Raw genomic sequence first — 12,054 nt, forward strand, 5'->3', positions numbered from 1 at the left:
ATGCGAGTCAAGGCAGGTGAGCGAATACTTTTGGCAATATAGTGTATCTCCAGTGACAAACAGAACCCGCATCAAGAACCGTAACAGAATGTGGGCCATCGATATTTCACTCTAAATCAGGAAAGCCTTATCTGCCTTCATATATAATGAATAGGAGGTTATTTTGTCTCGACTGCTAAAACATATAAGACACAAGAGAAAGAAATATCAGAGATAGGCACAAAAGCATTGCTGTGGGGTTCAAGAAATACACAAGAGTGAAATTTTACAGTTACAGTCAGAGTGTGATTTTCTTTGTAAAGACTAGTGTGTTCTGTAGTGTCAGTGTTTCTTCCAGCAGCATGCAGCAATAAAAATGACAGGCTCATTAGACACTAAATGGCTTTGAATACTAAATCTTTTGAAGTAAATTAAATTTGAGTTTAAATTTGACAGGCTTGATAAATTACAATGCGGTATAGTCAAGTGTGTGTGTGTGTGTGTGTGGTGAAGGATTAGGTGTTAATGTAAATGTTGGCCCACAGTTAGTCCTGGAGAAACATTCAGACAGCAGACCATTCACACTCCTGTATATGAAACACACATATTTCTTTTCTGCAAGAATCTGAAATAAACTTTTAACAAATACCCCTAAACTCAACAACTGCTGCTGCAGGAATACCTTCTGTAACTTGCGCGAATAAGGGCTTGACAGACATGCTGGCTGCAGAGGTCAGCCGACTCGAGGCGCCAATATTTTTCAGTATTGGAAGAGGCATTAACGTAACTGAGCAACCGGAGACACATCATTTGTTACTTCTCGTCACTTTGCTCAGATTTACTGAATTCAGACGCCCTGCCAGCAAGACGGAGAGAGAGCTCTGCGGTAGTCTTCATTACTGAGCTTTTTTTAACAGTAATTTGACTCGGTAATCTTTTGCAGTAGGAAAGTAAACAAGTTTTTTTTTGTTTTTTTTTTTAAACAGTCAGGATTTGATATCTGTGATCTTCTCATCCAGACCAATTACATAATGCCTCACTTATAATCTGTGTTGATGTTTCTTTCTCTCTTTTTTTTTGCAGGTACCCGCCATTTTTTGACGACAATCCCTTCGGCATCTATCAGAAGATCCTGGCAGGAAAGCTGGAGTTTCCAAGGCATCTGGATTTCTACGTAAAGTAAGCTCCATCCAAACAATGCAGAGACAAATGAGCGAGGCTTAATTACAGCTCTCTGTTAACAAGGGGACTAGAAAGGACAGAACGGGCTTATTCATCAAGTTGATGCATTTTGTTAATGCGCTGTCTTGTAGATGGGTTTGCCCCTGTGACCTGCACATGGCTAACCGAAGTGTAGTCAACACACACACACACACACACACACTCCAACATTCTCATCAAAATGTGCTGCAGTCTAATCTGACTAGTGCTGATGTGAACCCATTAGCTCAGGCCTGAGACAGCTGCAGTGGAGGAATGCACACTTGTTACTCTCTATCTCTGTTCGTCTGTCTTTATCTCTTTCTCTCTTTCTTTTTCCCCTCACTCTCTCGCTCCTAACCCTGCTTGCACAGCCCTTTTACTCACACTATACATCAGGTTTATGCAGTATGGAGAGATGACTTGATGTGTGTTATCAGTCATCTTAATACACCTTCATGGAGCGAAAGGAAGATTGATCAGCCCAGCAGGCGTTCCGATTCATTTCGCAGCATTGCTTACGGCATTCCTCATAATCTTTGTGCAAGAATAGTGAAATTTACAGCAGTGTCGCGGGCGGAAGACAGACAGCAGGTTGTGTCCGAAGGTTGAAAGTGGTAAAGATTGACAGAATTATTGATACGTTATTCAGAATGAACATTTGAACAGATATAACTTGAAGACTCACAATTTTTATTTATTTTTTTTGTTAAATTATTTATTTTTTAAAGACTGCTTGCGCACACAGGGTATCTGGTTGACACCTGAGTTGATCAGGTGAACAGAAAATCACATGAACGGAATCTTTTTACTTCCGTACAGCCACATATTGGGATTCATATTCAAACATCACCTTTCTGGTTTAGGCCACGCCCACTTTGGCTTTAAATCCAACTACAGATACGACTATTTGGAACACTACACATGTGCAGACACCACTAAAGCTGGTTATCTATGCTGCATGATGAGGAACAAGTCGAATCCTCGTGATTTTCAGATGTTCCAGTGTATAAACTTTTGCATTGGTGCTCCAGTCCTTTTTATAAAGGGATTCAATTAATAAGATAATTAATCAGGAGGCAAACTCCCTGGACCAAGTCAGATTCCAATGCAACTAATGTGAAATTATTGGGAGCGCTTATGTGTGAACAGAACCGCTATATTCCCAGGAAATCAAGGATGATATTCTTTAAAGGATACAGTCATGTTGTATGCCATTTCTGAGCAAATTTGGAACAATTTGACAACGAGAGAAAATGCAGATTATAAAGCAAACAAAAATTCCACTACAATGTGTTCCTTGTACCACAGCACTGTTAAATTCTCAATTCTGATTGGTCAGAACTATGAACAGATAAAACATGCAACATGCCACTTGTCAATCTATTAAATATTCTTAGCATTGGCAAATAGCTGTGGAAGAAAAACATGTTATTCATATTTTATTCCTTATTTAATAACAAGTCACATTCTGTTTGAAACTGTACATGCCCCCTGGTACAATCCGGTAGATTACTTGTACAAGTTTGCTGATGATGTCCAGCTTTTAAGCTATCAAATGTACAAATTTCACACCAAACACAAAGCTTTCTCAAGCCTAATGTGTCCCATTCAGTCAACAGCAGCAGCACCTGAACGCATTTTGCATTATATCACACTTTCCAATAACACGCCAGAGACATTTGAAATACTTCTAACACAGATACAGACCTTTAAACTAGGTGCATTTGTCTGAGTGGCATTTTGACAGTGCTAAGTAGGCCAGACCTCGGTCAGACCAGAGCCATACGTCAAGAGAAGCTTGAAGAGACAGACAGGATATCAGGCAGGAGACGGGTAAGCGCCCGTACACGCCAAACCGAGCTGCAAACTCACGTCTCCGAGGCATCACTCATGTCAACTCGACAATGTAACAAGCAAAAAGAAATATGAGGCCTTTCGACTACAATCAGCATCTGAATAAGCTGCTTGGCACAACAAAGCGTGATGAGACGAATATATTCCAGTCAACGCCATCAAACATCACAAAGGCAGCAATAAGTCATGCACATGGCTAAGAGTAAAAGTGTTGGATCAGAAAGCTGCATTTATTTGGAGTTATCTCTCTGTGGAGATTTGTTCTGAGAAACACCAGATCTATCGTGATGATGCACTACCAGTGCTACCAGTATGACATCAAACATATGGAAAAGATCAATGTCATCTGCAAGATGTGTTTTGTTTGGGTGTAAAAATAAACATCGTCATGACGGCGTGATGCAATACCACCCAAATCTTGACTATTTTCCAATAAAGTGCTGCAGGAATGAGTCTTAAATCCTGGGAAATAAGCATTTTAGCACTTCCACTTCCATCATCCAGAAGTTAGCAGGTTTTTTGAGGTTTTTTGGGTTTCAGGTCAAATGCCTGAAATAATGTCTGTGCTTAACACAAGCTCAAGATATTTTCACAACATAAAATACATCAGTAATACCCCACTCATGATTTTTAAAGCTTTTTCACATCTTGAGAAAGGCAGCTGTGATGTGAAGAAGTGGCTAAATGTCATCATGCCTGACAGGAAAACTCATCTCTTCCTTTCGAGAACTGAAATAATAACATTATTTTTATAACCAGTATATTACTAGACTTCATGGAGTGTCCAGTGTACTAATCCCTGAATGAGCTGTCACTCAGATTGGAGAATTCAACAGGGCAATATATTCATATTCAATATATTCATTTTTTTCCACGCAAATGTTTCTATCTTCAAAGTAAATGTTGATATCAAACGCATTTCCACTCTCTGAGAAGCCCCAAGTGTTTATAAAATTTGAAGGTGTTCATCTTCAACCACTAAAATTCTGTGTAAGGTTATCCAACAGAGGGAAAAACACACTCACTCTGAAAGCCAACAGAGTCCTGACTCATTTTATATCAGACTTTGGTTGATAAAATAAATCATTTGTTTACACTGATTGAAAAGTTCCCATTTCTATTCCACTAGCGTAATGGAACAGCTTTATATTGGGTAAAAGGTTTAACCCCTTAATCATTCATTTATAACTTGAATCTTTCAGCGATACATTGTTTAAAATGATTTCATGGGAATTCTTCGTAAGGCTAAACCTTATGTGTGTCCATTTCTACTCAGGGACCTCATCAAGAAGTTTCTGGTGATTGACCGAGCAAGAAGACTTGGGAACATGAAGGTGAGAATGACGTTATAATCAACTGATCTTTAATAATCAAAAAACTTTAAATCTGGGTTTAAATCTGGAAGCATGTCACACTTTTCAACAGTCGGTGTCAGACTTCAAGCTGAATTGGCTTTTGACCATTTGGCTACAGAACACACTTTTAGAAACAGCTTGATGTGAAAAGATCGCACTTAGAGCTAGCAGAGTTTTGGCTGTTTGCCAGAATCGATCCACAGCAACATTGGGTTTTTCCATGGACTGTCACTCATATTTAATCTGAATTGAAGACAATGCCACTGTAATAACTTGACTTATCTGCTATTATAAAATGCATGATGTCTGTAGTGAATTAAAACCAGAAAAAAAAGCATGGAAAGAAATCTGATCGTTGTGTAGATCTTGGGTGCCTTACAGGATTTCTGCTACAGAAGTACCGCAAGGAGGAGTAAGCATGGAAATTCACTATCTCCCAGCTGCCCTTCAGTCCCCCGTTAGGGTCAATCAGGGTTGCTTAGACCAGGTGTAGATTTGCATTTAATGACAGTCATGTTTCATAATATCCTCTAGCAGATTTGACAAATGAGCATACAGAGTGGCAGCTGAATCGCTCACGGTCCCGGTCTCAGTCTCGACGCTGATGTCATCCGTGCTGGGAAGTTGTTGACTGCATGTGCATCCGTTTCCATTTTTCCATCAACTGTAGTTCTGGTAATAAAACCACACATGATTACTCATAGCAAATGTGGATTGTCTTACCACTCGTAAGCTTTTTTGTGTGTGTGTGTGTTCTATAGCCACGAAGTGTATCAAAATATTAAAATATTGCATCCATGCAGAAAGCACGCTTAGATTAACTTCTCACAAAGATCTCTTACAGTAGTTTATTGCCATCACACTCGTTTCTCGCTCATCTGACTGTCTGTTTTCCGTCATCTAAGCACTTCATGGTTTAAGGACAATAAGTATGAAGGAAAGAGCCTTTACTCTTTCACAGGAAGATGGACATGATCTTACATTGCTGTAATACATCAGCTTGATGAACGATTCCAGATATTTTATAGCGCTGAAGTCATCTGACAAACCTACCACATGTATCCTGTGTGAACTTGTGTGTTTCCTTTTCCTGCGTCCTTGTCTCCTATTGGCTATGGATCGCCATAACGAAGATGAAAGGTCTCCGAATTTCACAATGCTGAACTATATCAATGAATCTCGCACAAACATTCCCATATGCATGAGATTTTTTGTTTGGCTGCGCTCCCATGGAGAAAGTAATGCATTCCATTAGCACGCATGAGTGTTCTTTTATTGATTTATTATTTCAGCAGTCTTTCAAATCGGAGGTTCCTTTGTTTATCTGTCTGAAGTCACTTATGGAGGCCTTTATGTGCTTCTTATTTGGCAGAACGGAGCAGAGGACGTGAAAAAGCACAGGTGGTTTAAGACTATAGACTGGGATGCTGTGCCAAATAGGAAACTAAAGGTAAATCTCTTTCATTTAGATTCTAGTGTCACAGATGGTAATCAACAGTGGGGGGATGTAGCCAGACCAATGGTGGGACATAGTCAGATCAATTGGGGTTGTGCCCAGGCCAGTAGGGGGATGTAGCCAGGTTTGTGGGGGGACATAATCTAGCCAGTGGGGGGACATGTCCAGACCAGTGGGAGGAAATAGCCAGGTTTTTGGGGGGACATAGTCAGGCCAGTGGGCAGACATAGCCAGAGTAGTGGGGGGATGTAACCAGGCCAGTGGGGGGACACAGCCAGATTTGTGGGGGGACATATCCAGACCAGTGGGGGACGTAGCCAAGTTAGTGGGGGGACATAGCCAGGCCAATGGGGGGACTTAGCCAGACCTGTGAGGGGGGGGGGCATATAGGGGTATAATTAGGAATTGGGGGTCAGGGCTATGACTATTTATGCAAGGCATGAGTAGATGTCCATTGGGTAGGATCCCAAATGGAAGCTAATAACGAACTGAAGAAATCCTCATTTTATGATTCCAAATAATAAATATCATTAAAAATTTTGCTCAACTGTTTATACATTGTTGTCATTGAGGCCAATGAATAGTTTACAGCTTCAGAGAAATCACTATAAAATAGCTTGCTAATCCTGCTTGTTCCACCTCAGCGGTGGACAATAATGGGAAATGGGAAATGTCCTAGAAATTACAAAGCAAACATCAAATCAGGACAAAAAATACATTCAAGAAACACATGAAGATTAACACAAAAGCTTGTTGCTGATTGGACACGGCTGTGATTAGTCTAGCAAAAACAATTTAAAGAAAAATGATATTAATCCCAGTCCATTCATTATGGTTTCCAAAACTATACTAAGACTTTGGCCCTGTACTCTCTCTTTTTTTTTTTTTTTTTTTTTTTTACAGCCCCCTATAGTTCCTAAGGTATCTCACGAAGGTGACACATCCAACTTCGAAGCTTACCCTGAGGACGAGTGGAAAAAAGAGACTCCAGTGTCACCAAAGGACCTCGAGATCTTCAAGAACTTTTGAAAATGGAAAACGAGGGAACCATGATTTCCTCCGCTGGTGCAACACGTCCATTGTGATCGTGGTGGTCGGCCTCGCTGCTCTCCTCTCACTACTCGATTGAGGACACGGAGAACGTTCGGTCATCATGTTTACCATCACCATCATCCTCAAGATCCTCAAGTGTGGAGAGAAGGAAGTGCTATTTATTTATGTTTCTCTGAGCCTATTTGCAAAAAAATAATAATAAAAAGGCGCCAATGTTTTTTCCAACGGTGTCTAAGCCAAGAACACACTAGAAGCCAGTAGTCCGATAAAGTTTACATCAACAACTATCAAGCTATCGGAAACAATGACTCGTGTGTTCGTGATGTCATGCGATGTGGAGAACCAACAACAAAGGGTTCTTTTCATCTTGATGTCAGACGGTTTAATATACTATTATTTAAAGCTTTTTATTATATGATTAATAAGACAAACGTGATGTATTGGAGTAGAGATGCATCGATACCTTGCTTTTTGTTTTTAACCAGACCAAATACCAAGTAGTGCTTGATTGATTCCTCATTTCATATCTGTGTCAGTGTGAACAATCAGGGAAGTCACCCAACCATATATTCAGCGTTATTTTATTTTCCCTGGGTTAAATAGTACAAAAGTGCGTGTTCGTGATTTTAGGCTACTAGACTTGTTATTTTGTGTGAGTTCATTAAAAAAAGTTAGTTACCCTGGATGGTGTAGGGTTGAAGTTGTTCCTCTTCAGATGTACACTTCCCTACAGCTGTATGTAAAGAACCTTTTCTTGTTTTTGGCTGCGTCAGAATCCCTCGTTGCCAAGGAGCAAGAACAATACACTGGATAAGACCCGATAGGGAAGATTCTAGCTGTGTCCCAAATCACGTACCCAAAGCAGTCTTAAGTTTCACAGTCGATTGCAAATAACAATGTCAGTGTTGTAAAGACGTCTCGTACAATGGAGTGTCGTCAGCCATCTTGAAAATCAGCGTGAGCACCTGCTAGCCTATGCATAAGCAAAGCTGCGATTGTCCAGTGAATGAAGTGTCATGAAGTGCGCTTCTTCTTCTTCTGCTTCTTCTTCTTCTTCGAGTTTTTAGTGTAAAACCACTCCTCAAGGTATTTTATACTACACAATGCTGTGTATAAGTATGTGATTTGGGACACACCTGGATTCCTCCAAATGGATCCAAGTTAAAGATTATATTCACCAATCAGGTATAACTTTATGAGCACTGACAGTGGATTAGCTCCTCACCTGTTAGTGGGTGGGATATATTAGGCATCAAGTGAACATTTTGTCCTCATAGTTGATGTGTTAGAAGCAGGAAAAATGGACAAGTGTAAGGATTTGAGCGAGTTTGACAAAGGGCCAAATTGTGATGGTTAGACCACTGGATCAGAGCATCTCCAAAACTGCAGCTCTTGTCGGGTGTTCCCGGTCTGCAATGGTCAGTATCTATCAAAAGTGGTCCAAGGAATGAACAGTGGTGGACCGGCGACAGGGTCATGGGCGGTCAAGGATCATTGATGCACGTAGGGAGTGAAGGCTGGTCCGTGTGATCCGATCCAACAGACGAGCCACTGTTGCTCAAACTGCTGAAGAAGTTAATGCTGGTTCTGATAGAAAGGTGTCAGGATACCCAGTGCATCACAGTTTGTTGCATTTTGGCAGCAAAAGGGGGACCAACACAGTATTAGGCAGGTGGCCATAATGTTATGCCTGATTGGTGTATTTTGTGTTGCCATGGTGATATTTATTCCGAACAATCGGAACAGAACGAAATTTGTGATTTTATTTGAATTTTAATTGTTATGAAAATATTCTAAAAAGGTCGAAACAGAAAAGTGAGTAAGTATCGTGCGATTTGGGACGCACCTTGTGTTGTTTTTGTAGGTGTGTAGTTCCTCCTCCTTTTTCTCAGAGCACATTTAGTAGTCTGCTTTGGTTTGATTGCCATCGTCCAGATCAACATTGTGTCACAGTATCACCTGCTTTCGGAGCATTTTATTTCAAAGTATCTGTCCGATCTTAGTATCTGTATCGATGCATCTCTATTATAAACTTTAGTCAAATTATTGATGGTTTTAATTCTCAACGTGACGTGGTGCTTCTTGACGTTTTGAACCGGTAGCTTTTCTGTCGAGGTTTGATGCAGCTTCAGGAGTGACGCTTCCTCACGCTCCTCATCATCTCTGCATGTACGTAACGAGACTTTTAGCACTTGCCTAATGTGGCCTTATGTTAGGATGTGTAAATTAGAACAGAAAAAAAAGGTACTAGTTTGTTTGAAGCCACTGGTTCAGTCGAATCACTTTTGACTCTGGAATATAAAATCTCTGTATAGACATGTGGGACTTAGGTTTACTGTTAAATTAGTAGCTTGTGTGTGTGTGTGTGTGTCCAAATCAAGTTCTTCCTCTCCTCGTTCTTCTTTTTCTTCTCCATGAACACGTCTTCTTTCTACACGGGTTGCACTCTACAGTTAAAACCCAAACCTGTTTCAGGAGTTTTATTGTTATTTATAAACGTGCAGTGAAGAAAACCTGTTACAAAACGTTCGTTTCAGCTTTAATGCTCTCTAAAGCGACACTGCTAATAAGGAAAGTAAACGCATCAGTGCAATAAATGTGGATCACGTTACAGTATTTAAAGAGGTGATTCTCAAACTTCATTACAGACTAACCATGGCTGGAGGAGGTGATGGGTGTATATATACATATAGGAACATCTGAAGGCATGTAAGTCTGTTAGAGACGCCTTTCATCACCATTCACACTAAGACTAGCTAGAAAGAAAGAAAAAAAAAGGAAGGGGAGTGGCCAAATGCCATAAATGTAAATGAGTTCAAATAAATAACCCGCTGTATTACATGCAAAGTGATATTGAAGTGTTAACAGTCCATTAAACCAAAACAAAAAACATCCATAGTGTAGTTTTGTGTATTTGTACATTCAGGTACATTTATCCAGCCTCTTTTTTTTTTTTTTTCCCCCGCCACTGCGGCAGCTAGTAAATATACTAGTTAACTTGTCTATGCAACCGACAAAACCGTAAAAATATTCCTCATGAAGATTCACACTCTCTTCAACATCTTCACTTTCAGCTTCTTGATGCTTTCCTTTCTTATTCTTTCTGCTTAAAATGAAGTCAAGAATGAAAATCAAGTCGCAGCTGCTTATTTCAAAACATTTGATTCGAGTATAACTGTGCTAACTAAGTTCAAACTAAATGTCTTGACTATTAAAAGGACCAAGAAGAAGAATATTCACTGGGACTATTTGACGTGAATATCCTGATGTTTGACTGCTAGCTTGTACCGTGTGGATTCATCATGGAACCAGACGACAGCGAGGAGGAAAAAATACATAAATCTTGACAGCTGAAACTTCCCCTACACATCAAACTAATCCACTGCATGAAGGTTCGACACTCATAACTATGGCAACTCCCAAAATATTATGCCCAACTGAACACCCTGATTGTTGTAGAAAATAAAGTCTCCCAGTGTGGATCTCTTAGCTTTTTGAGACTTAATGCTGGGTATAAAAAGAACGGAATAAAATGGTCCTGGATTTTAATATTCAGGAAGTTTTATAATGCAGAAATAGGAAGCAACACCATGTACATATCTTACATCCTACACTGTCTCTCGCATGTCCTAGACAACGTTACTGATATTTTTTTTTTTTTAATGAAACATCTACCTTTCTCAGTTTTTTACCTCTCGATGTCTTTTGCTACAGTGAAAATCGCTGCAGTATTTAAGCTCCGTGAACTTAAATATTGCTTTAAAGAAAACATAGGAAATTTTTATACTGATTTTTAATGATGTCGGTCCTTTGGTTGCTTTTTTTTTTTCCTTCAAACAGTGTATGTAAAGTGGTGTAAGTGCAGTGTTACCTGCTGTTTACATGAGCTACAAACCAGAAAAGAATAAACCTTTCATGTGGACACTTCTGTGACATTTTTGTCTTTTTTTTTTATTTATTTATTTTTTTAAATTTAATTTAATTCATTTATTATTATTATTACTATTATTATTTTTTTTATTTAATTCTTTTCATAAATTTTTACATATATAATTATTTATTCATAGATTTTTATTTACTTACTTATTTAATTATTTTACATTTACTTATTTATTTTTATGACAAAACCTTGCACATAATTACTTTGACTTTTTATTTTTTTATTTTATTTTATTTATTTTTTTTCAGCATGATATTTCTTTATGTAATAAGATTACACTGGTTCTTTACAACTGACCTGAAGGATGTAAATCTGCATGTCAAACCTGACCGGAAACCACAGTTTAACTCTTACACAAGACCTTAACCTTTTATATCGGCTCACATGCATTTCACAAAGTCCACTTCGACAAAAAGCTTTTCCTAAATGGAATAAACGCTGCTGATGACATCAACCCAGAATGGGTCAGGAGATTGATCTTGACGTAACATGACCAGCTCAGATCGAGACAGTGAATTATATGAAGGCTGTAACGTGATGACACTCTTCTCTGACTGAAAAATGCTGTAGTAAATGCTTATTAATGTTGTTGCTTATCCAACACCTTTAACATGCTTTTATTTTCTATTAGCTATTAATCATTATAACTATTAATCATATAGATGCAGCGAGAACCATCCAACATGATAAATCCCTCACCATGGCTGTAAAATACCTGAATAATTGTACTATACTTTTTATTATTTTAGAAATGTTTTGTAGTTTTTGCACTATATTAAAATGAAGTCTAATTTAACTTTAATCAACACTAAAAATGTTAAACATTTAAAACATTTTAAGCATTTTTTTCCTAATGCCAGGTTAGACTAGCATAAATACCTGTAGCTATAGATTGCAAGTCCGATTCAATTCATTTGTTGTTATTTACAGGATATTTTACCTCTGATTACTAATTAGCAAGCGCTATGCAATAAGTCATGTATCTGACCAGTAAAATAAAGATTTTACTTTCAGGAAAAATTGCATACTGGCTTTATTATGAAAACAGTTTAATTATGTTTCTGTATTATTCGATAATTAATAAAATGGAAAATCTGGCATTGCTTAAATCAATCCGTTAAAAGCATTTCATTGTTACTTGTTAGTATTTTTGCGAGTATATTTAAAAGTCACAGCTTACACTTTCTTTTGGATTTATTTATTTATTTATTTTT

General features: G+C 38.5%; 1 protein-coding gene across 1 annotated transcript in view; it reads left to right on the top strand.

Moving 5' to 3' along the window:
* The window catches only part of prkx (protein kinase X-linked), a 39,368-nt gene extending 28,800 nt beyond the window's left edge, over positions 1-10,568 (top strand). Inside the window, exons 5-8 of the mRNA XM_058380515.1 lie at positions 1,063-1,158; positions 4,313-4,370; positions 5,764-5,841; positions 6,751-10,568. Of these exons, the coding sequence (XP_058236498.1) occupies positions 1,063-1,158; positions 4,313-4,370; positions 5,764-5,841; positions 6,751-6,876 (358 nt within the window). The 3' untranslated portion in view covers positions 6,877-10,568. The remainder of the gene's footprint in view (positions 1-1,062; positions 1,159-4,312; positions 4,371-5,763; positions 5,842-6,750) is intronic.
* The last annotated feature ends 1,486 nt before the right edge of the window (positions 10,569-12,054 follow it).

This window comes from Hemibagrus wyckioides, linkage group LG26 (genome assembly GCF_019097595.1).
Source record: "Hemibagrus wyckioides isolate EC202008001 linkage group LG26, SWU_Hwy_1.0, whole genome shotgun sequence".
NCBI classification, from domain to species: domain Eukaryota; kingdom Metazoa; phylum Chordata; class Actinopteri; order Siluriformes; family Bagridae; genus Hemibagrus; species Hemibagrus wyckioides.